The sequence below is a fragment of the Camelus ferus genome, chromosome 12, assembly GCF_009834535.1.
Source record: "Camelus ferus isolate YT-003-E chromosome 12, BCGSAC_Cfer_1.0, whole genome shotgun sequence".
In the NCBI taxonomy this organism is placed as follows: domain Eukaryota; kingdom Metazoa; phylum Chordata; class Mammalia; order Artiodactyla; family Camelidae; genus Camelus; species Camelus ferus.
Genome location: NC_045707.1, coordinates 31,152,773 through 31,176,375, shown reverse-complemented (window position 1 = coordinate 31,176,375; position 23,603 = coordinate 31,152,773). Strand labels below are relative to the sequence as shown.

General features: G+C 36.0%; 1 protein-coding gene across 3 annotated transcripts in view; it reads right to left on the bottom strand.

The window, feature by feature from the left end:
* Positions 1 to 23,603, bottom strand: part of CPNE8 (copine 8) — a 185,781-nt gene that overhangs the window by 101,902 nt on the left and 60,276 nt on the right. For all 3 annotated transcript variants that reach the window (XM_032493309.1, XM_032493310.1, XM_006184230.3), the window contains exons 5-6: positions 23,042 to 23,081; positions 12,935 to 13,011 (exon numbers count right to left, since the gene is read on the bottom strand). In XM_032493309.1, coding sequence (XP_032349200.1) covers positions 12,935 to 13,011; positions 23,042 to 23,081 — 117 coding nt within the window. The remainder of the gene's footprint in view (positions 1 to 12,934; positions 13,012 to 23,041; positions 23,082 to 23,603) is intronic.

Below are 23,603 nucleotides of genomic sequence, written 5' to 3'. Positions count from 1 at the left end.
GATATCACTTATATGTGGAATCCAAAAAGAAAAAAAAAAAAGAAAAAAAAGATGAACTTATTTACAAAACAGAAATAGACTTACAGACACAGAAAACAAATTTATGGTTACTAGGGAGGGAAGGGGGATGGATAATTTGGGAGATCGAGATTTGCAGATACTAACATACATAAAATAGATAAACAACAAGTTCATACTGTATAGCACAGGGAGCTATATTCAGTATTTTGTAGTAACTTATGGTGAAATAAAATACAAAAACTAATATATGTATATTCATGTATGACTGAAGCATTATGCTGTACACCAGAAATTGACAGAACACTGTGAACTGACTGTACTTCAATAAATATATATATATACACACACACATACAAGAAAAAAAAATGGAACTGTGTATTTCAAAATACATACATCACCAATAAAAATGAAGTCAGGAAGAGTCAAAAAAAAAAAAGAATCCTCCAAAGAGTAATCCTAACACTGTAAAGGTATACTTCATCTTTCTTTTGTCCTATCACGAATTATAGTTCAGACTCTTCTGTTTCTCCTGGGAACTAAAAGTTGTGGAATTAGAGCCAAACAAGTATTGCTATCCTCAAGAATATGATTCATCTCCAATAATCCATGCAAGCTTATATGCACCATTTTCTCTAAGTCTTCATAACTAAGAGAACAATGAATATATGTATCCCTGAACATTTTTTCTCAGAATATTACATGCTTTGTTTTTAGCATCCCCCCATCATCATTAATGAGTTAGTTTTCCTAATCCAGTTCTTGTTTTTCTTTTTTCTATTTGTGAATCACAAAGTTATACTTTCAGCATTATGGCAAATTAAAACACCCTGACTGAACACCTACCTGAAAATACTTTAAAACGCAGAATAAAATTTGCAGAAAAGTCTTTATAAATACTTTGATAACCCGGCAAGAAAATAAGGACCAATCAGAAACTGAAGCTGGAAAGCCAGAAAGACAAGCAGAGGTAAACTCCGGAGAGTTTAATTGTAGAATTGTTTTTATGGCTCCTCAGGGCATAAAGATGAGAGACAAAAAAAGGTAAGGGGGGGACTCACAAGGTGAAGAATTCAACAAATAAACAATTCACAGCATAAAGCTTGGATCACAATGACTATAGTCTCTGAGTGTAGCATGAATTAGATACAAACATTCACTTTGGAAGGGCCTACAAAATAAATCCATGCCTTAGAATGTGGTGATTTATGAAAGATAAAGTGTCTTCTAATAATTCAGACCTTAACCAAACTCCCTGCCTTAATTTTCACTACCTGGGTAGTTATAAAATTCAAACCAAGAATTCAATTTAATTCAAGTGATCACATTTACTAGGTAAATGCAAAACCTTTCTGGAAGAATTTCAAGCTACATCTCAAATATCCTCACATTAAAAGTTAAAAATATATATAAGCTCATTTTGAAATATTACAAAACCCTAAACAAAAAAAAAGTACTATGTTTTAGGGTCTCCAGAAAGAAGGAGGCAGAAGAATTTAACACAGACTTAGAACACTGAAAATATTATGCATAACATACAAAATGTAAGTATGTATAATATACCTAAAATGTAAAGAGAAGAATGGAAATACGAGTAACTAGCAAAGAACAATAAAAATAATCAAGAGTATTTGGAAAAAAAAATACAGAACTTCTAGAAATAACAGAGAAATAGAAAACTCAGTAGATGGATTTAACAGCAGATTAGACACAGCAGAATAATTAATGAACTAAAAGAAGGATGTAAAGAAATTATCCATAATGCAGCAGAGAGAGGCAGATGCAGGAACTATCATAAAGAGGTTTAGAGACACGAAGGCAAGGGTAAAAGTTTTAATATACATCTTATTGAAGGTTCAGAATGAGAAGAATCAATAGAGGAGACACACTATTTGAAGAGAAACTGGCTGGGAAACCTCTAGAACTATTGAAAAACATCAATTTCCAGATTCAAAAAGTCCAATAAATTTCAAGCAGCACAAATAAAGATAAATGTATACCTATACACGTGTTAGAGACATGTCAAAACACCTGAGAGGAAAGGGCGTATCTTGAAAGGAACCAGACAGAAAAGACAGATGACCTATGAAGATAAGAATGTTAAATTAAGAGCTGACTATTCAGAAGAATCACTGGAAGCTGAAAGACAATGGAAAAAATATCTTCAATGGATTTGAAAGAAAATAACTGTCTCTCTAGGATTGTGTACAGTATATCTCTTTTAAGAACAAGTATGAGATAGTTATTTTTAAACAGAAAAGAATTGAGTGAATCTGTAGCCAAGCACCCTTGCTTAAGGAATTTCTAAAGGATGGACTTCAAACTAAAGGAGAATGATCAAACATGGTAAGTCTGAGGCGAAAGAAGAAACAATCAGGGAAGTGGTGAATATGAAAAAAATCTTAATAAACATTGACTTAAAATCTTAATAAATATTACTGATAATAGATCAATAATAGTAATATTAAAAACTAAAATAACAAATACAAATGATAATGACAGCACTGATTAGGTGGGTGAGAATTTAAGGTCTTTTGATGTTCTTTTATTATCCAGGAAGAAAATAAGCAATGCTTTAACATGAATAGAATTTAATAAGCTAAATAAATATATATTAAAATTCCTAGGAAACTACAATTTTTGAGGACTTTACAGGTTAGAAAAGGAAGATTGTGGCATGGTGCTTTAAAAACATGACCAATTCAAAAGGAATTAAAGGACAAAAGAGTGCCGTAGATGAGAAACACTTCGTAAGTGATGGAAATAAATCCAGAGGAATAGTTACAAAAGCACATGTTCATGAACTAAATTCTACTGATTAAAAGCAAAGATTGTCATTTTATATAAAAGAATTCATACATAGCTATTTACACTAGACATTAAAATTTAAGAATTTAGAAAATTCAAAAGAAAAGAATGGAAAGATGTACTAACGGGTAAGGAAAAAAAAAACCTAACCTTAATGAAAACCAGTGTACCTCCATTAATAGCACACACGTGGAGTTTAAATTTAAAAAGATTGCTAGAAATCATTACTGTGTAATAACAAAAGGTACAATTAATTAGGAAGAATTAATAATCTCAAAAATGTATGCATCTAACCTTATAGCTAGCTAAACAGTAATAACAAAGTTTTGTATATAAATTATGTCCACATTTATTTAATTCCCAGCTGACATCTTTTATAAAAATTTAAATTAAAATCATTAACAGGTAACAACTGTACCATGGTGCTGTTTGTAATTTTTTCATAAGCATTGCCTATACCTTATTTCAAATCCTGTTTTCAGCCTCAGAATTGGTTGTCGTTTGTTGTTGGGGATCTGATTTGCCAACTACCATGCAGATACTGATAGTTGGGATTTTGTATTTGCAAACTACAGAAGTAACACGTACAGATATCTCTATATGAGCATCATGGTACAGAAGTAAGAGTTATCTATTTGTCTAGTTTCTAACTATAATGAAATGCTCAGCCAATTTAAACATGTTACAGCTGCCAATAATTTCCCCCCTTTTTAGATGAAGTTTATAATTGTTATAACCAAAATTTACTGAGCACTTACTTTTCCCTTTGCTTGGGCATCCCTTAAATGGGGGAGAATCTAAGAGGCCTTTCAGAGTCAGAAGCACCATATATCAGTGATGTTTAACTGTGAAAAGACAGTGTGCATCCCTAGAATTGGTGAGATCCAGGATTGGTGAAACACATCTTAGAACTGATGAGTAGACAGTATTCTGGGGGATTCTGCCAGAGAGACAAAAATAATGACAAGTGCCCACTACATCATACAGCAGATAATAGGGCAGACGACATGATTCCAAACCCCCTCTAATTTGTTTCTGTCTATGTTAGATTTAAGAAAATGGAAGACCACAGGTCTCAGACTTTCTTCCAGCTTGGGGTCTACATTTAAACTGGCTCCCACCTGAACAAGGTGGAATGAGGGGGAGTCAGTGCCTCTGCGGGAAAGCTGGAAAGGCCTTGGTTTTTCCAGTGGCAGCAGTGGCAGGGCCCCCGCTTCTGGCACGGGCTGTAGTGCTGAGAGGCAGGGCACTGTTTGCTTTCCCCTGGCTGAGGTGGTTGTCCTCAAACCTGCAGTCAGGGCAGTGGCTCCTTCATTCCATTCCCCATCTTCCTCATTGTGGTGGAAGTGCTAACTTGGTGGACCAGTTCTGCTGAGTAACCCAGCACCTACTCATGATTTTTTAAAACTTAAGTACTGTTGATTCATAATGTTGTGTTAGTTTCTGGTGTACAGCTTAGTGATTCAGTTATACATGCATCTATATATTCTTTTTCACTATGGGTTACTACAAAATATTGAATATAGTTCCTGTGCTATACAGTAGGACCCAGGTGTTGATCTGTTTTATGTATAGTAGTTTGTTTCTGCTAATCCCAAACTCCTAATTTATCCTTCCCCCCGTTTCCACTTTGGTAAACTTTGTTTTCTATGCTGTGAGTCTGTTTCTGTTTTTTACTTACATCCATTTGAATTATTTTTTAGATTCCACATATAAGTGGTATCATATGATATTTATCTTTCCCTATCTGACTCACTTCACTTAGTATGATCATCTCTAGGTCCATCCATGTTGCCGCAAATGGCATTATATCATTACTTTTATGTCTGAGTAATATTCCATTGTGTGTGTATACACACACACACACACACACACACACACACACACACACACACACACATATCACCACATCTTTATCCAATCATCTGTCAACGGACATTTAGGTTGCTTCCATGTCTTGTCTATTGTAAGTAGTGCTGCTATGGACACTGAGATGCAAGTATCGTTCTGAATTAGAGTTCCCACTGGAGTGAGAATGCTGAATCATATGATGACTCTATTTTTAGTTTTGAAAGGGACCTCTATATTGTTTTCCATAATGGTTGCACCAAATTACATTCCTACCAGCAGTGTCAGAGGGTTCCCTTTTCCCCACACCATCTCTATCATTTATTGTTTGTAGACTTTAATAATGTCCAGCCTGACTGGTGTGAGGTGATACCTCACTGTAGTTTTGATTTTCATTTCTCTGATAATTAGCAGTACTGAGCATCTTTTCATGGGCCTATTAACCATGTGTATGTCTTTTTAGAAGAAATGTCTATTTAGGTCTTCTGCTTATTTTTTGATTGGGTTGTTTGTTTTTCAGTTAATGAGTTGAATGAGCTGTTTGTATATTCTGGAAATTAAGCCCTTATCAGTTATATCATTTACAAATATTTTCTCCCAGTTATTTTGTTTATGTAGGTCCCATTTATTTTTGCTTCTATTTCTACTGTCTTGGTAGACTGCACTAGGAGAACATCGCTAAGATTTATGTCAGAGAATGTTTGTCTGTTTTTTTCTAGGAGGTTTATAGTATCTTGTCTTATATTTAAGTCTTTAAGCCATTTTAACTTTATTTTTGTGTATGATGTGAGGGAGAGTTTTAACTTCACTGATTTATATGCAGCTGTCCAGTTTTCCCAACAGCACTTGCTGAAGAGACTGTCTTTTCTCCATTGTATATTCTTGCCTCCTTTGTCACAGATTAATTGACCATAGATCTGTGGGTTTATTTCTGGGATTTCTATCCTGTTCCATTGATCCATGGTTTTTTTTGCACCAACACCATGCTGTGTTGATGACTGTACCTCTGCAGAATCACCTGAAGTCTGGGAGGGTTATTCCTCCAGCTTCATTCTTTTTCTTCAATATTGCTTTGGCAATTCTGGGTCTTTTGCGATTCTGTATAGATTTTAGGATTATTTGTTACAGTTCTTTGAAAAATGCCCTGGATAATTTGATAGGGATTGTATTAAACCTGTAGATTGCTTTTGGTAGTATGGCAGTTCTAAGAATATTTATTCTTCCAATCCAAGAGCACAGGATATCCTTCCATTTCTTTGAATCATCTTCAATTTTCTATATCAGTGTTTTATAGTCCTCAGAGTATATATTTTTCACCTCCTTGGTCAAGTTCATTCCTAAGTATTTTTTCAGGAGATTTTAAAGGAGACTTTACTTTTTTACTTTCCTTTTCTGATATTTCGTTGTTAGTGTAAAGAAATGCAACAAATTTCTATATGTTAATCTTGTATTGAGCTACCTTGCTGAATTCATTCATCAAGTCTAGTAGTTTTTTGTGTGGAGTCTTTAGGGTTTTCTATATACGGTATCATGTCATCTGCTATAGTGACCATTTTACCTTTTCTCTTCCAATTTGGGTTCCTTTAATTTCTTTTTTTCTTGTCTGATTGCTATGGCTAGGACTTCCAATACTATGTTGCATAGAATTGGTGAGAGAAAGCATCCTTGTCTTGTTCCATATTTTAGCAAGAAGGCTTTCAACTTTTCGTGGTTGAGTATTATGTTGGTTGTGGGTTTGTCATAAATAGCTTTTACTATATTGAGATATATTCCCTCTATACCCACTTTGGTTAGAATTTTTATCATGAATGGATGTTGAATTTTATCAAATGCTTTTTCTACACCTATTGAGATGATCATGTGATTTTTGTCCTTTCTTTTGTTGATGTGGTGTATCACATTGATTGATCTGCATATGTTGAACCATCCTTTTTAAATTGCTGTTGGATTCAGTTTGCTAATATTCTGTTGAGAACAGATGTTTACACTCTAGGTGAACACCAACATCTACAACACAAGGACAAAATGACCCATCTACTCCTAGAGCTTACTTATCAGTCATAGCCCAAAAATGGATTATCATCTCCTTTTCAAAATATGGTACATCCATCTGCCTAGTTACCTGTGCAAGAAATCTGAAAGTCATTCTTGAAATCTTCTGCTTCAACCAAGACTATTGATTTATCACCAATCTTTATAAAATCAGCTTTCAAAATGTATTTTTAATCTGCCCATTTCTCATTATCTTAGTCCAACTACTTGTCTTCTCCAAAGTAGATTATTTCATCAATAATTAAATTACTGATAATTCTGTTAACTACCCACAACTATTTTCCACAGAAAAGTGAATGAACCTCTATGAATAAAAATCATGAATTTTCCCACTGCAATGTGATAAAATTCATAAATACTAAAAATGGCCTATTTTCTGGTCTAAATCTGTACTATAATTTTCATAGAATATGATTTTTCATTTAATGAATAGATGGTAAACTTCATGAGGGAGGGAGGAGATTATTAGGGGATTTGATTTAAGAAATCTTTCCTAAAAGATACTGAATATTTAAGAAAAATGGAAATATTAATAATTATAACCGAATGTTTATTAAATTCCAGTGTTCTCCATGACAAATGTATTATATTAAGCATTGCTATTTCTTGCAACAATCTTAAAGTATATTATTTACATCTTTCAGATGAGGAAACTGGATCTCAGGAACTTAAAGTAATTTGCTCAAATTATATACCTAATCAATTATGAAAATCAGGTCTGACTACCCCCAAAGGCTATGTATTATCAACTCTATTACAGTGGCTATCTGTTTATCTGTAGGCTAAATTCTTCATATTAAAAATGGGATCCACAGTTATAGTATATAGATGTACAAATTTTATAATATTACATAGAAAATTAGTAACAGAGTTGGGACTTAAAACATCAAATTCTGATTCCCAGCTCAATATTCTTTCTAATAAAATAAACCTGAGAGTATAACAGTGTCAGTCTAATTTTCAGGGAATTTAATAAAGTCAAGAAGATTTTGAAGGTCATAATTTCCGCCAAATTTGATTATATTTTTACATGCAAAAGTTGCACACTAAAGACATGCACTGCTTTAGTGTAAAATCTGTATGTTTCTCACTGTTAAGACTAACCATTCTCCTATCCTTTCTCCTTCTCTTCCTTCCATGCTGATTCTTTATCTTTACATGCACTCACATCTTAGCAGAGCTTTCAGGATAAAGCCACATTTGAGTCAAATCTTTAAGCCAACCTTTTAAGGTTCTGCTTTAAGCCAACCTTTTAAGGTTCTGCTTTAAGCCCGATTCTTCTATTTGGATCTTCTGCATTATTCCCAAGCTTCCTTTATGCTTTATTCCTCTCCTAACACTTCTTTTGTTGAACTTTACCACCCACTGGGCTTTACCCATGAACCTTATGTCAGAGTTGGGATTCCTGTATCCATCAGACAACTACAAACCTGTCTTCCAATTATCACCCGTTTCAGAGTTCCTGTCCCTGTACTCGTCACACCTGTCAGGACACTCACTAGTCCCTCTTGGATCCCTCCCTTTATCCTCTACTCATTACTTAGTGCCTAGATCACAAGTTGCTACAGTCAGCCTACAAAGAACATAACCTTTTCCCACAGCCAAAACAGCTGCTGGTTCAATTATCCCAGGGTTCCACTCCTCCCCAGAGTAAGGATCTTTCTAATCACAACCAGTCCCTACCTCCTTGCTCCATCTTTTTATTTGGAACCTGTCCAGTCTAGAAGAGAGTAACAGGAACAAACAGGTGTATTACATGATGAACATAATAAATGCTTTCCTCCCAGAGGAGAGATCGCAATCTTTCTTAAAGTGGTGCTGACTCTAGCATTTTGGAAGGCTTAGCTGAACCCATCACTGAGATCTCTAAAGATAGACGATGCTCTCTCAGAACATCACGAAGAAAATTGGATACAATCTCACAGCATGAGAAAACACACTGCTGAGTGAGTATAATGCTAAATAATAACGGGACGACCTAAAGAGAGGAGCTGATGAGTCATAGGAAGACACAGTAAATGTTGCAGGCAAATTAAGTAGCAAAAGACTTATTTTAGAAAGGTTCAGGGAAAAGACCAAAGTGTAGGATGGAATTAAAATATGGCAAATGTGTTTGCTCAAAACTTGAATCCAACAGAAAAGATTGTTGGAAATTGTGAAACCCTCGAGCTGCTATTAAAAAGTAAATTAAAAATTCTTGAACATCAGTTTCAAAAATTTCACACAAGTTTCTACAAAATATTATAAAATACGTGTATTCTCATAAAAATGAGAAAATCTATTTTTTTAAACTGACAGCAGTAACTGCAAGTACAAAAAATTAAAGATGAGTTTCAATTCAAATTCTGATTATTTAACAGGGAATGAGGCTATGTACAAGAAACCATTTTTCCTTTGTAATAAACATAACTTAGTTTTCAAAGGCCTAATTAAAAAGAAGTAAGAAATGATATTTGCTTTAAATCTCCAAATTTTACAGTTAACATCATTTTTAAAAGACCACCTCTGAGGATATATAACACAACTGCAATGAAGAGGCTAGCAGACATTCTACTGAGTACCTTAACTGAAATTCATTTAAACTAGGGCCATTTAAAGAGAAAAAACCAAGGGACTATTTTGAATCACTTAGAATATAAATGGGACACTAACAGGAAAATAAGTATCCAATACAAATTTAATAAATAAGCACTAGATCACTTGGATAATGCTATTTAAGATATACAACATTTGGGACACAGAAAGACTTTTACAGTCACTTTGAGTCAATTCTGTTAATTGCGGTTGGATTATCTGTCTCTGTCCTGTGCTACAATTTGAAAGCCTATACCTATTTAGATAGAAAAAACTGCCTAACTGTTTAACAAGATTGCCAAAGGTAATGGCTGCAGGAGAGTGTACGGATTCTATTTCTATCTCCACCCATGAAGAACAGACATTGCGAAATGATCATGTTTAGTGATCATCCCACACTATTATCTTTGCCCTAAACAACTAAATCCTGGCCAGGATAGAGTCACAAGGGAGGAGAGGGGTGGGAGAAAGCAAAAGGGACTGAAAAATAGACGTAAGAGCTGCATGTTAAATACATACTATTTGCCCAGTATGTACTTATCATTTCTGCCAGGCTTTCATATATTCCACTATTTTTCTATTTTATGTGATAAGTAAGAAACCTTTAGAATGTGTGTTTGTCATGAAACTTCCCGTCAGAGAAGAAAACACTTCCCTGACCTTGCATCATCTCCAGTACCCAACCTGTCTCCACCCTTTCTTCCAAAGCCATTCCTTCCTCCACTGAAATACTGTATCTTCCAACCTTCCCATCTCTCCCTACCAGTTGCCTATTAGATTGGTTCAAAAAAATCAGGTACATGGAAAAAGATGCCACTGAGCAGGGGCTAGCAGGAATAAGTGTGGAATCTGAATGCATCCATGGAGGGGACCAGCTGCTATGAAGGGCCACTTCGATGTTATGAGCAGATACAGCATCCACACAAGCAACATTTCACTGTCTTTGTCAATCCAACCTTGCTTTTTCAAGCAAAAAGTATGAATGGTTTAGATTGCTTTTCACTTGAAGTTGAGATACAGAGGTAAAATGCCATGTGGACAGAAGCTGCATCTTCTCTCAAAGCATGGCCCAGCGGACCCAGTTCAATGCCCATGTTTCCCTTTCTCTAGAGATGTGCCTCTCTCATGGCTAAAGATCTTAATAAAAGCCAGTCTTTTTCTCAAGCAAGAGGGTGAGTGACTATAAAATGTTTGTTGTTGTTACTGCTTTCCAATCCAGTGTCCACCTGGGTTGGAGTAACTGCCCAGGTGAGAGCACATGATTATATTACCTGATCCTTTGATAATAAATCCAAAATACTCTTCTACGAGCAAGCTAGATGCATTCAATTTTACTGTCCTATTTTTGATTAATCTCCTGAGAACTCTCTCATCTCTTTCCTCTGCTCTCTTTACCTCAAATAATCTAATTTAATTTACTCATGTAATAGACCAACATTTTGCAATTCTGAGTTTGTTCTTTGCTTCTTTCTTCTGGAGCCAATCTCTGCTATACCCAAGCCCTACATTTCATTACCCATTTAGTACTAACCTGTGCCTAGCTAAACTTACTGAGAAAAATCAAAAAATCTCCCACTGCTCAAATAATAAGCCCATCTTCAAACCCTTTTCTTAATGTTTATTTGCCTGGTAAGATTGCCCAGTGAAGTCAAAGGCTGAAAAAAGTTTAGTTACATATGCATTAAAAAACTGAATGAATTATATCATTTTCAAGAAGATAGATGTAATATCAACACTTTTAATAAACTTGCCTGAATTACAAAATATCCTATAGATGAAGCCAAGCATGTAGTTGCAATAGCTCCATGTTATCTGAAAAAGTTCCCAAGGCTTTGCCTCGTTTGTGCCACCCTAGCCTCAGCAAGAGCTTAGAAAAATAAAAATCTAAAGAGCATTCCATCCTTTCTGATTATGTAAAATGATTATGACTCAACTGCTAGCAGAGACACCCCACATTAGCATATTCTGCCAATCATGACTCCAGGAATCTTCACCTTGTAGCATGAATTTGTTTCTGTTGGTCTTGTCTAGTAAGATTTGTTGAATTAGCTGAATAAGGACCACATCTTATACTACATTCCTTTTACCACATATTCCAGGCAATATAATACCAAGTCTTTAACATGTTTCAAGACTAATGTAATGCTGATTTTCCACTGGGAAAGTCTATGTAATTTAAGACTTTCCTGAAATAACAGTTATGATTTCCTTTTGTGGAGAAAATAACATCAGATAAAAATTTTTTAATAAAATTATCAATTTAAAAATATGAGTGTTATGAAAGTTCCATAAAAATCTCTATCCTGTGGCTCTGAAATTAAAAAAGGCTGTATTTTAAAGGCCTTTGTTTCCTCTCCAAGAATAATAAAGGCATCTTTAAAAGTGGCATTGCATACATAATATTGATTCTTTTTTCAGCATAAAAAAAGGGAGGGCTTGAGTAACCTTCTAAGAATGATTATGGGCCTGAGTCACTAGACTAAGACAATGCAGTAAGAATTATGTATACTTACTAAAACATTTGTATTTGCTCTATAGATTACTTATCACTGATTTATCAAAGTGAACACAAATATATTTCAACCATAAACTTCCAAACCCTACAATAACATAAAAAAAAAAATCACATGAAAAGAATGTTAAAAAGGTAGTTGGTATGCAAAAGTTTTCAAAATGACAGTCAGAATTTTGTAAGAAAACCAATTTAAATGAAAAAAGTTAGAATTCATAGACCTATTAGCTTAAGAATAGACTAAGCATAAAGTTTCATTTTGTACAGGGAATGGGAGAATGATGCTTTAGCCATTTCAAGTGTTTGATGTTAAAGGTGAATAGATTTGCAGAGTTTTGACTTACTTATTTTGTGAATTTGAGATTCTTAAAAGCTTGGTGAAGACAGAGACTTTACAACATTCCAAACCCTTAGACAGTGTGGTTTGCTCATATTCTTCCAGATCTTTTAATTTTTAAAAACAGTTAAAAAAAAAACAGTTTTTGAATCCAAAAAATCAAAATTAGGGAGTGGGAAAGAAGAGGGGCGAGGAGAGGAAAGAATTAGGGAAAATGTCTTGAGTTTGTTTTCTGCCTTATATGGAACTAGAGAAGGCAGGATCATCCCACGCAATTGATCTGAAAATTAAACACGATCCCCATAATTGAAGGTGAATACGGAAAATGTAATTCTTAGTGAGCACCTTCTCTTAGCAGTAACATACTTCTTGCCTTCTACCAGACCAATTTTGTAGTAAAATTTATTAAAATCTCAATCACCAAAAATACATTTATTAAACATATGGTATAAAAGGTGGTACTATATATAGTCCCTGGCCGAAAGGAGTAAAATCTCTACTGTAAAAAGTACTAAAGCTAAGAAATAATAGTACAACCAAAAGGAAAACAGTGTACTTCCTTGTGTAAATCTGCTCACTTTATTTTGTGAACATTCTGCAGCATGGCATATGATGGCTGAAATATAAATTATCCTTTACAAACATGTCAAAATTATTTTGGGGAAGAAAAGACTCAAGATTTTACAACATTCTTTTGGTCTACAACTACATATTCATCAATTCAAAACTGCCAATATAGAAAATGAAGAGTTAATATTTCATTGTCTAAATTTAAAAGTACTTACACTATTGGCTTTTCCAGGCGACTTCCCTGTGAACCAACAATCTCCCCCAGTGTACAAAGCACTTGTCCCAGGAAGTCCTAAAACAGATAAAAGGAATAAAGCTCATACATTCCCAAACTGTCTTAACACTATGTGTTTTGGACACCATATTTGAATTGTTTCCATTGCTGAAATACTGAATTCTCTAACTTCCAATAAAAAATAAGCTCAAAATGCACTAATTTCAGCATGTGATTGACCCCTAAGTTTACACAGCCTTTTATCCTTCTAATGACTAAGCTGGCTTGTTATTGTGAGTATTCATAGACATTGCGTTTATTTTCTTTAGCTTTTTAAAAATGGAAATGAAAATGGAAAAAAAAAAAGTTCCAGGATTTGAATCCCCAATTGGCTTGACTTGAGATGTCTCTGAACTACTACACTTCTGGTTGAGAAGGCAAATCATGAAAGCACAGAGCCGTGGTGGCTAACGCGACCAATTCTACTCCCAGACAGGCAGTGCAATATCATGGCTACAATTCGGTCCCAGAGTCACACTGCCAGGCATCTGTAACAGTAACACCACTGACCACTTGTGACTGAGGTCATTATTAAGCTCTCCAGTTTCCTCATCTCTAACATGTAGTAACCCCCTTGTAAAGTTATTTTGAGGGTTCAATGAATTATTACATAAGCTAATATTAGCATATATTAAGTGACCAAAAATGGGTTAAGTATAACACATTATAAAGTTATTAACACATCACTAGGTGATTCTTATTTTCAAGACTCAGGATAACCTTGCAAAATGAGAAGTCTGCTACGACTACCAAACTTTACACACAGACAAACTAATCATCTGGAAGGTTCTTTCTTTCATGTTTTGAGCAGTCAGGACTAACCCAGATATTTGGATTCAAGGTTGAAATACTGCCTATGAATTTAAATATCATAAACACAGTGCAACTTCACATGTCAATAAAATAAGGGTTCCGACGCCATCTGGATATGTGGGTCAAGAAAACATAGAGGTGGTTCAGGGAGAGACACATTCTCCAGTAATAGCCTGTGTGGAATCATATTCCAAGCTGTCCTAAAGAAGAAAGTGGGCGATCTCCCTAAATTGTACCGTGAACTGGCCCAGGAGAAGCACTAAAAAGGGTAGGCAGAGGAATGACAGCAAACAAAATGTTATTTTAAGTGTTACTAAATAACATTCGTAAATGCCTAACAAACCAGAAAAGTAAAAACTACGTTATTCAGGGGAGGCTGCTCTAAGCCTCATGAGAGGACAAAGACTGCTGTAGACGAGGACTGTGAAAGGAGTATTTTTTCCAAAGGAAGTAAGTGTTGAGAGCCAGGTAGGAATCAGATGATGGAAAGCCAGGCATTTGGAACATTTCAGTGCTAGAGAACAGATCAGAGTTACAGGCAAGAATGCAATGAGAAAGGAGCAGAACTCAAACAAAAGGCAGAAACAGAGATGAAGAACCAAGACTGAAGGGACCTCTTGGCCAAGCAGGAAAAAAAAAAAAAATTGCCTTAGGATAATCAGAAGCAACTGGCAGCCTTTCGGCAACTCAGAGATACCATTAGAACAGTGAATTCAGAAGATTACTCAGGTACCAATTCGCAGGTTGGACTGAGTGGAGAAAAATCTGGATGCCAGATTCATCAGAAGGCTATAATAGTTAATAAGAAGGTAAGTGTTAAGAGCCAAGCTAAAGTTGTAGCAAATGGTTGGGAACAGTGACAGAAAAGTGACAGGATTTGGTGCAAGCTGTATTGCACATGTGGGGGACAGCAGGGGGAATTGAGAGATGGAGACACAGAAAATAAATCTAGATTTGGAACTTGATGGCTGGCAGAATGGCAATATCCTCATAAAACTGCAAATCATCTAAAATTTTGCTTTCAACTAGGTAAAAAGTCCTTAAGGTAAAGCCTTGACATCTTTAAATCAAATATCCTTAAAAATAACATGTCTTTCCCAATGTCCTAACAGACTTCACAGAGATGTTTACGGATTTTTTTTTTTAAACAAAACATGTTTTTCTAAGTTTCATAGCACACAGAGCTTAATAAATATTTGGAATATATCATTGCTCTTCTGAGTCAGTAAAACATGGGAATTCTAGAACTCTTTTCTAAGTATATGCTCAGACTGCATATTAAATGGATTTGGCCAATGGAGTAACAAGTCTCAGTAAAAGCTGTTCACTGTCATAATGACTCAAAGAAACAAAACATATATACTGAGCATTCCACATTAGAGTAGAAACTTATGAACAGAGAACACACACATATAATTACTGCTGAACAAAAAGGAAATTAAAATAATAAAATCAATAAAATGTGCACCAAAAAGACATGGTGTGCATCTACACACATTATCTCAACTGCTCCTTGTGTGGGAAAGCTCTACTGAATCCATTTTTGGGGTCAATAGTCCACATTTCCTATGCATTTTACATAATACTAGTAATGTAATTAGTGTCTTCTAGAGGATATTTTGAGATAATTATTCTCTAGTTAGATAAAGATAGAAACGAAAGCTAACTACAATAGAAACTGCTTTATTGTTTCTTATTATAGCTGTATTACAGTTGCATTGTTTCTTATTATAGTTGTATTATAGTTGCATTGTTTCTTATTATAGTTGTATTGTTTCAGTACGACTGCTGTATTCCAGTTAGTGAGTCATTATAATTAGGTCACAAAAGACGTTCCGGTAATAAATCCAGGCACCTTTCTACAGCTCTTAACACACACATAGACCAAATCCAGTTTAGAGCGGCTGGCATTTGAGAAATGCTTCAATTTATTCAATCATATTACCTATTGGGCTTTCCAAAAGCTGACCAGGAGCTCAATAAACATTTGTTAAATATGTTCATTAGTATTTTATAATCTAAATAATACACAGATAGAACTTAGTTTTGAAATGTTTCAATCTTTATAAATCATATTGTTAGTAAATAATATGCATTTACCACTATTTTATTTATTTTTAAATTTTTATTTATTGTTTTATTTTGGTGGGGGGTGGGTGGGAGGAGGTAATTAGGTTTGTTTATTTTTAGGGAGGTACTGGGGACTGAACCCAGGTCCTCGTGCGTGCTAAGCATGCACTCTACTGCTTCAGCTATACCCTCCCCCCCACCACTCTTTAAGTGTCCAAATATTACTCTAAATCCACTACGCTGGTAATAAAACTGGAAGGCTTTGCACTGAGCAGTGGAGCAGACAAGAAAAAACGGTGAGCATAGCAATACAAAGCATTTTAATAACAATATGTTTCACACAGGCAATTAAAAAAAAAGAATTTATCAGCAATCTAGAAGGAGTTTTGGATTATTCGCATAACAATCTAAACCTAGTTTTATTACTAGCATAACTCAGCTCAAAATCCAAGGCAGCGCTGCTGTGCTATCAGCTTCCAGCTGATTACTACGCAAACACATTCATATTTCTCTTCTCTTCATTGTTATATTCAGAGGACTGTCTTAATCTCTTAAGGGAGGACTAAGTATTATAATGTATGCAAAACACTTAGAACAAATGCTTGGAACACAGTGTCTAATAAATCTGTGCCTCCTTTCTCCTCCCTACCTTCCTGGGCTTAAAAGAATATGACTATATCCTCAAAACTTCCCCCTTGCCACTAGATTCCAGTACCAGAGATGCTCTAATTATCTGAATGAAGTAATTTCTATCCTATTACACAGCCAACCAGTGCATGTAGATTATCATTAGTATCATCATAAACAATTTTGTAAGCCTTCAATAGGGTGTCTTCCTTATCCTAAAAGGTCTACAAAGATAGTTTTTAAATGGCTTTTCTGTTTTATAAAATGACTAATGAGCATCAAAACTATAATGTTTCTGATTAATAGATAACTTACATTAAAAGATAAGCAGGCTACATAGAAAAAGGAAGTTATTATTGAAAAGGCATCAGAGGATCACCTGGAGAGATCTTCTCATACACAGGGCAGTCAGGCAAGGCCTCTAAGTAGATGACAATCAAGAAGAAATCTCAGTAATACGAGAGAGAGACCCACGTGAGTACTTGGGACGAAAGCATTCCAGGTATGAGAAATAGTGAGAATGAAGTCCCTGAGGAAAGAAGATACTTGGGGTGTTTAAGAAAAAGCAGGAGGGCCAGTGGGGCTAGCGTAGAAAGAGCAAGGGAGAGAATGGAAGGAGAGGAGGGAGCCAAGGGCCCATGATGGATTGTGAATTCTATCTTAAGTGTGGAGGGAAGCCACACTTATGTGTGGAGAATTAATTTGAACTGGAAAGTGATATGTCCTGATCAGCCTTTTAAAATGATAATTCTGCCTAAATCTTTTCCCATCCAAATTTATAAACGCTGCTCCCTCAAGGCCCTATCCTATTCTTTCCTCCATTTATATTTGCTTATTGGGTTCCAACTTTATAGGCTGACTAGTCCCAAGTCTCTAGACATGGCCTAGTCAACATCTCTAGTTGAACGCGTACTAGGGTCTGAAACAGCATAAACTTGCCTGGACCACTGAGTTCTCTATCCTCAGTCCCACCACCTCAATCCCCTTCCCCCAATACACTCCACTGGCAGTCAACTGTATCATCATTTATCCAGTTACTCACCAATAACTGAGGCCTCATCCCAGCTCCAGCCTGTATCTTCACACCTGTCATCCACTTCATCAGCTAATGGGGTTAGATCACCAAAATACATTCCAAATCTGACCACTTCCTACCACTTCAAGGGCCACATACCCACCAAATATTGTTTACCCAGCTAAATTACCACAAACTTATAACTTGTCTCTGTTGGTTCACAACTGCAGGAATTCCCTGGGTGAAACCTGAAACTGGCTCCCTGTACAAAGAGGGCAAAGAAAGACTGAAGAAAGAGGCAGACAGACCACACTAGACTGGTAGGTGACAGGTTTAATAGACAAGGGAACCTACATACAAGGCTTGTCTTGGGTGGCCTTAAGATCAGTAGATCTCAGAGCCCACACCAGAATCTTCAAAGTATATGGAGAGGCCTTCGCAGGGTTGAGTCATGTGATCAGTCCAGATGGTCTCAATGTCTACCTTACTCTCTTAAGCCTGTGCCCTTGAAGCAGCTCCACTCACAGGAACAGTGGGCAGAACACACATTTCAGTGACGGGAGGCGTGGGGGTATAAGGAGACCCTGATGGCCCAGATCCACCCAGCTCGTGGGGTCACCCAGTGGTCACGTCCTCCCAGTGTCCGCCTCCAACAGTCTCCAGAACTCCAGACTTGCTTCCCAACCCCATAATCCATTTCACTGCCAGTTATTTAAAAGTTTAAGTCAGATTGCATCATCTTCCAGTGAAATACACACACACACAAAAAAAAAAATTCAAGTTTTTTTTAACCATGGCCTACAAGTCTCCACATCATCCTGAATCCTGTCTACCTTTCCAAACGATTCCCTTCCTCTCTCCGCATCATTCACAACACTACATACGGTAGCTATCTTTCAGTCACACTAAGATTCTGAATTCTCTCCTGACTCGAGGTCTGTATATTACTGCTCCTTTTGCCTGGAATGCTCTTCCCTTAGATTTTTTAATAGCGCCCTCCTTTTTTTTGCTAAGTACACCCAGGATAAGGACTGGAGCATACGTATCCTGTTGCCTGGTTGAGGGACACCCAAGCTTTTAGCTAATGACCTTCTCTTCATCCGTCACCCTCTCTCAGTATCAAAATCTTATTAACATAAATGCTACAAAGAAGTAAGTTACCTTCGTCATTTATTGCTTTTGATTTTATTGAAGAAATCTGTACACTCCATCTCCCCAGCTCCAAATTATAAGCTGTTTTAGGTTACGGCTCGTTTGTCTTTTCATTGCTCTATTTCTCAGCACTAGAACAGTGCCTGGAATATACAGGTTCAATCCCCAGTACCATCATTAAAAAAACAAAAAACAAAAAAACCTGATTACCTCCCTCTACCAACACAAACAAACCAACCAACCCCCAAATCCAAGGTACAGTTCTATATTATATCTCCATTTTCCTTGATAGTATCAAAATTTAAGAATTTGACCCAAGATCCTTAACTACTAGAAACTAAATAAAATAACCCTGAAAAGGGGTTCTTTCAAAATTGTCACAAATGAGAATGAAAAAAAAAGATTTGATTATTGTTAACTCAAGGAGTCTCTCTTGCTACCAAATCCCTTCTGCGAAAGGTAGGCACCTGTATCCCACGGGCAGGCCCAGGCACTTGGCAGCACTTCCTAAAAGGTTCCAGTGTGCATTTCACTTCATAGAATTGGCAGGCTGACTGCCACACTTTTAAAGAATTGCCTCCTCAGGGAATAGACCTAATTTGTTTATCGGTTTCTCTCATCTTTCAAATGCCTCCTGAATTCCTTTTGGGTTGAATGAGTTATATACTCCTTTACCTAACAGCTGCACTAAGGATGCTTTCAAATAAGAAAGGGCTTTTGTTGTTTGTTGCTAATTTCTAACAGAAATTCAAGGCAGTTCTCTCTAGTAACTCTTGTAACCATTCAAAAACACATTTCCTCCTTCTTTTGACACGCTTCAACGACTTATAAGCTCGGGCACTTACGAACTAATTTGTGCTGCTTATTTCAGAAATATAACACAGAGAGTAAGGTGAGAATACAATAAAATGGGTGATGAGATAAAACTACAGAAACTACAGGAAGCTATGCAATTCTTCAGGAGAAAAGTGACGAGAACTAAGGCAGTAACAGTAAGAAAGCAAAGAAGAAGACAGAAGAGAAACAATTCTTTGTTCAAATGAACAGGATCTGGTGACTCACTAGATGTAGTATGTGAGACAGAAAGAAGGTAGCAAAGACTGACCCTGAAATACAAAGGAAAGGAGATATTAAGCAATTTCACTTGAGAGACTTAGTGCTCAGTTTCCATTCAGGCAAGGAAATGGAGTAAGATTCATAAAGAAGTAACAACTGAACAAGAAACATGAGTTCCAAAGGGGTGACTGTCTGTGACTGACGCAGGGCTGTTGGACCTTTCCAAGACCTCCTCCGGGTAGGGGCGATCACTGTTCTCCAAGGGCATCACTCTGGCCTTGAGCGGAATATGCCAGGTGAAACACAATCTCTTGAGTCCCTGTTTTTGATGGAAGTGGATTTAATGTGTTTAAAATTAAAAACAATTTGATTGTCAGTTCCTTTTTAAAGGTCTCTAGACCCCCTGTGTTATGCTGTTAAATGAGCCAATATTATGTGTGTTGTTGAGTACTGATTTTTATTCAGTTGTTCAAGAACTAAGCGTTAACCTTTTTTAAAGGAATCATTTCAGAAATTTGAAATGTTTTTGTCATAACAAGGACCAGGAAAATTGCATGAAATTTTTCTAAGTAAGTGTGCTGTGTTGACGATAATTCTCAAGAAGATAATACAGGCGGGAGGGACAGAATTGGGATGGAAAAGATAGTACATTTTCACATTTTCAATGTATTTGAATTTTAGGCTTCTGCAGAATACCTACAGGCAACCTCTAACAAGCAGTTAGAAATACGTATTTGCTGAGGTGTATAGAGAGAGAGACTCACGGGAATCATCAGAGTAAGACATGAAAATGATTCTCTCCCCCAAAGAAAGCTTATACAATGAGATGAGATGAAATTGAAAATAAAGCCATAAGGAAACACTGATGTTAAGGAACAGCAGGAGAAAGACACTCTAAAAAATAATAGGTAATGAGTAAACCAAGAAGTAACCAAAGAAGCAGGGAAGAAGTCAGGGGGAGGTTAAGTATGTTAAGAACAGAGTCGTCAATCTTGTCCAAAATAATGGGGAGGTCAAGTAAGGTAAAGAATAAAGAGAGGCTACTACATTTTGATCTAACCTATGTCAGAATAGTTTAATGAAACGGAGTTAAACAGAAATGAAAACCAAAATACAGTAAAGAAATTCAAGGGGGAATAAAAGGAAATTTATGATAGGACTCAGGCTGGTCTGTAAAGAATTATGGTGATGAGAAGATAGTAAAAGAGATATAATGAGGGTAAAGCAGAGTCAAGATAAGAATTTGTACCATGAGGGAGACATGAAACTTTACTTATAGAAAAAAAGCTATTCTACAGAAGAAAAATATTTGAACAGATATGTACAATCATGTCTTCTATAAGACAAATCTCTTATATAAAAATATTTAGTCATTACTGATTATTGAAGGAAGATATAGTCATGTTTGAGGGACCTTCCTTTCCCATATACTATTCTCTGCCTTGAACGCAAGGCAACTACGATGGTAAGGACCATGTTACCATCTTCACACTCACCCTCAGTGCATTCAATCCCATGAAAATGTCCTTAAATTCCCAGTTATTATGCCCTCTGAAGACTAGTTTAAACTGAAAAAAACAGAAATTATATTCAGAGAGTGTGGGGCACCTGAAAGTCTACGTCCATTCAGGGTTAGGGCAGTCATTTTCCCTAGTACATGAGGGTAGATCAACAGAGAAACTTGGTCTTCAGAGAGAACAGAAGCTCAGAAAAAAAGCCATAGTGCAAAGAATATGTAGCCTTATGGGGGTGAGGGTGGGGAAAGAAACAGAAAAAATGGATGTCTCAGTCCAACCCACCATGCGTCTTTGTAGCTGCAGTTTCCATAAGTTACATGTCACATTTATGAGATGCTCCTAAACTCCTTCAATAAACCACCTACATGTGAGAACAGTGAATGCATTTTCTTTCCTTGCATCTAGCTAATTTTGACTAGAAAATGTGGTTCCTTTTCTGAGTCTTCCAGTGAAACTTGGAAAACTTCCAAAGCTATGTGCAAATAAGTTTTAAACGTCCAGCCACGTGCTATAAATTTTATCACGAGGAGCAGAAAGGTTGCATGGCAACTGCAATGAACTTTACTTATGGGAAGGAATGAGCTTATTACAGCAATGTTTTCAGATTGTGCAAAAGTCAATCAGACAGACAGTCCTTTGAATCTTTCTTTAAATGATTTTGCACTATGCTTCATAACAAAAATAAATATCTGGTTTCCCCAAGTCAGTCTCTTAGCTTGGGATCACCTTTTACATCTTCTCTCTCTCTTCTCTGAACTGTGTCATTCCTTGTTGGCAAACAACACAGGAAGATAGATAGATAGATAGACAGACAGACAGACAGATAGATAGATACCCATCTATTCCAGTTAACAGCTGACAAAAATGGAGAAGTGGAACGTCTCATCCTCCTGAGCCTCTGGGCATGAACATTAGTCCAGCTGACCCCTCAACCCTGGCACAGCTACCAACTCTACATTTGCATACTCAGGTTTCACTTGAAATCTAGTTAAACCCCTTTCAGAATGCTCTTTTCCAGCTCTTTCTATTAGATCTGGCATAACCGCAAACCCACAGGACAATAAACAGTTGATGGAACCACCAGTGCTCAGCCAAGAAACTCTCACTCTCATCCCTCCCTTCCTTCCACTGCCTCTTTATCTGCCTAGCTCTGACACCCCTGCTGTTCCTGAACTGGAAACTTTCCCCAGGTCATGGTTGTTGCCTGGTGAGTAAAGCTCTTAAGGAAAGGCAGATGGGAGGATCAAGACCCAAAAGGCAATAAAGAAATAGTAAGTGACTTATGGATGGTCTCTGTGTCTCTGTTGCTCATCCTGTACACTCAGAAACTGGCACATTGCCTGGAATGAGAAGGTACTTAGAATACATTGTTGAACAAATGAGCTACAATGACAGCAGAACAGCAAACCACTCTGCCTATACCCTCCTGCTTCTCATCCTCTCAGAAGTAAAGACTTCCAAAAAGACATGGGCTCACCATCTTATCTTGCTTAATCTGATCCAACTTCAAACATTATAGGGAACTGACACCATTTCTTCAAACAAAACAAAACACCCCAAAATAACAAATGAGTAAGATTAAGCCATTTCACATACTGAAGGTATCTTTCTTTGAATAAGCTCCTCCAAATGTTATTCTAGAGTTCTTTAAAACAAGTTATTTATTTTCTATAACAATTACATAACTTGTAGACATATAACTTTAATAATAACAAATCAATATAAGTATCAATCAGATCATGATATTATAATGTATGTTATGCAATCATCATAAAGAAACGTAAAAATATGAACTTACATGTTTGGATAAGTTGGAACTCTTTGAATCAACATCATATCTAGAAGAATAAAATATATAATTCAAATTATTTCCATAAAATAAAGCTAGAAAAAGTGTCAGCATTTCCTCTAAAATACACATAATATAAAAAATGAATCATAATCATATGAATAAGGAGAAAAATTTAGCAAATTTAGAAATTTCTCATAATCTGTTGCCTATATGCCAATGGCAAAATTCACAATCCCTGGGTTTTTTTTTTTTTCCTACAACCTTCTAGTCCTAATATTTTCATAGTCATCAGTTCTTCTGCTTGATAAGACAAATTTAAATTTCCCTTTTCTGTGAATCAGTAGATTCCTAATACTATTTCCTAAAAACTGAAAATTCCTCTCCTTTGAATAACATTAAAAAAAAAAAGTGCTGATAACAGGCTGTCATTTGTGTGCTTTATAATTCTTATTTAATATCATAAATGCTCTTACTCACTTTGAAATTTGGCTAAAGTAATGACACATTATTTTCCCCAATCATAGGACTTGGGGAAACCATGTATTTTACGGAAAGAGAAATTTATATA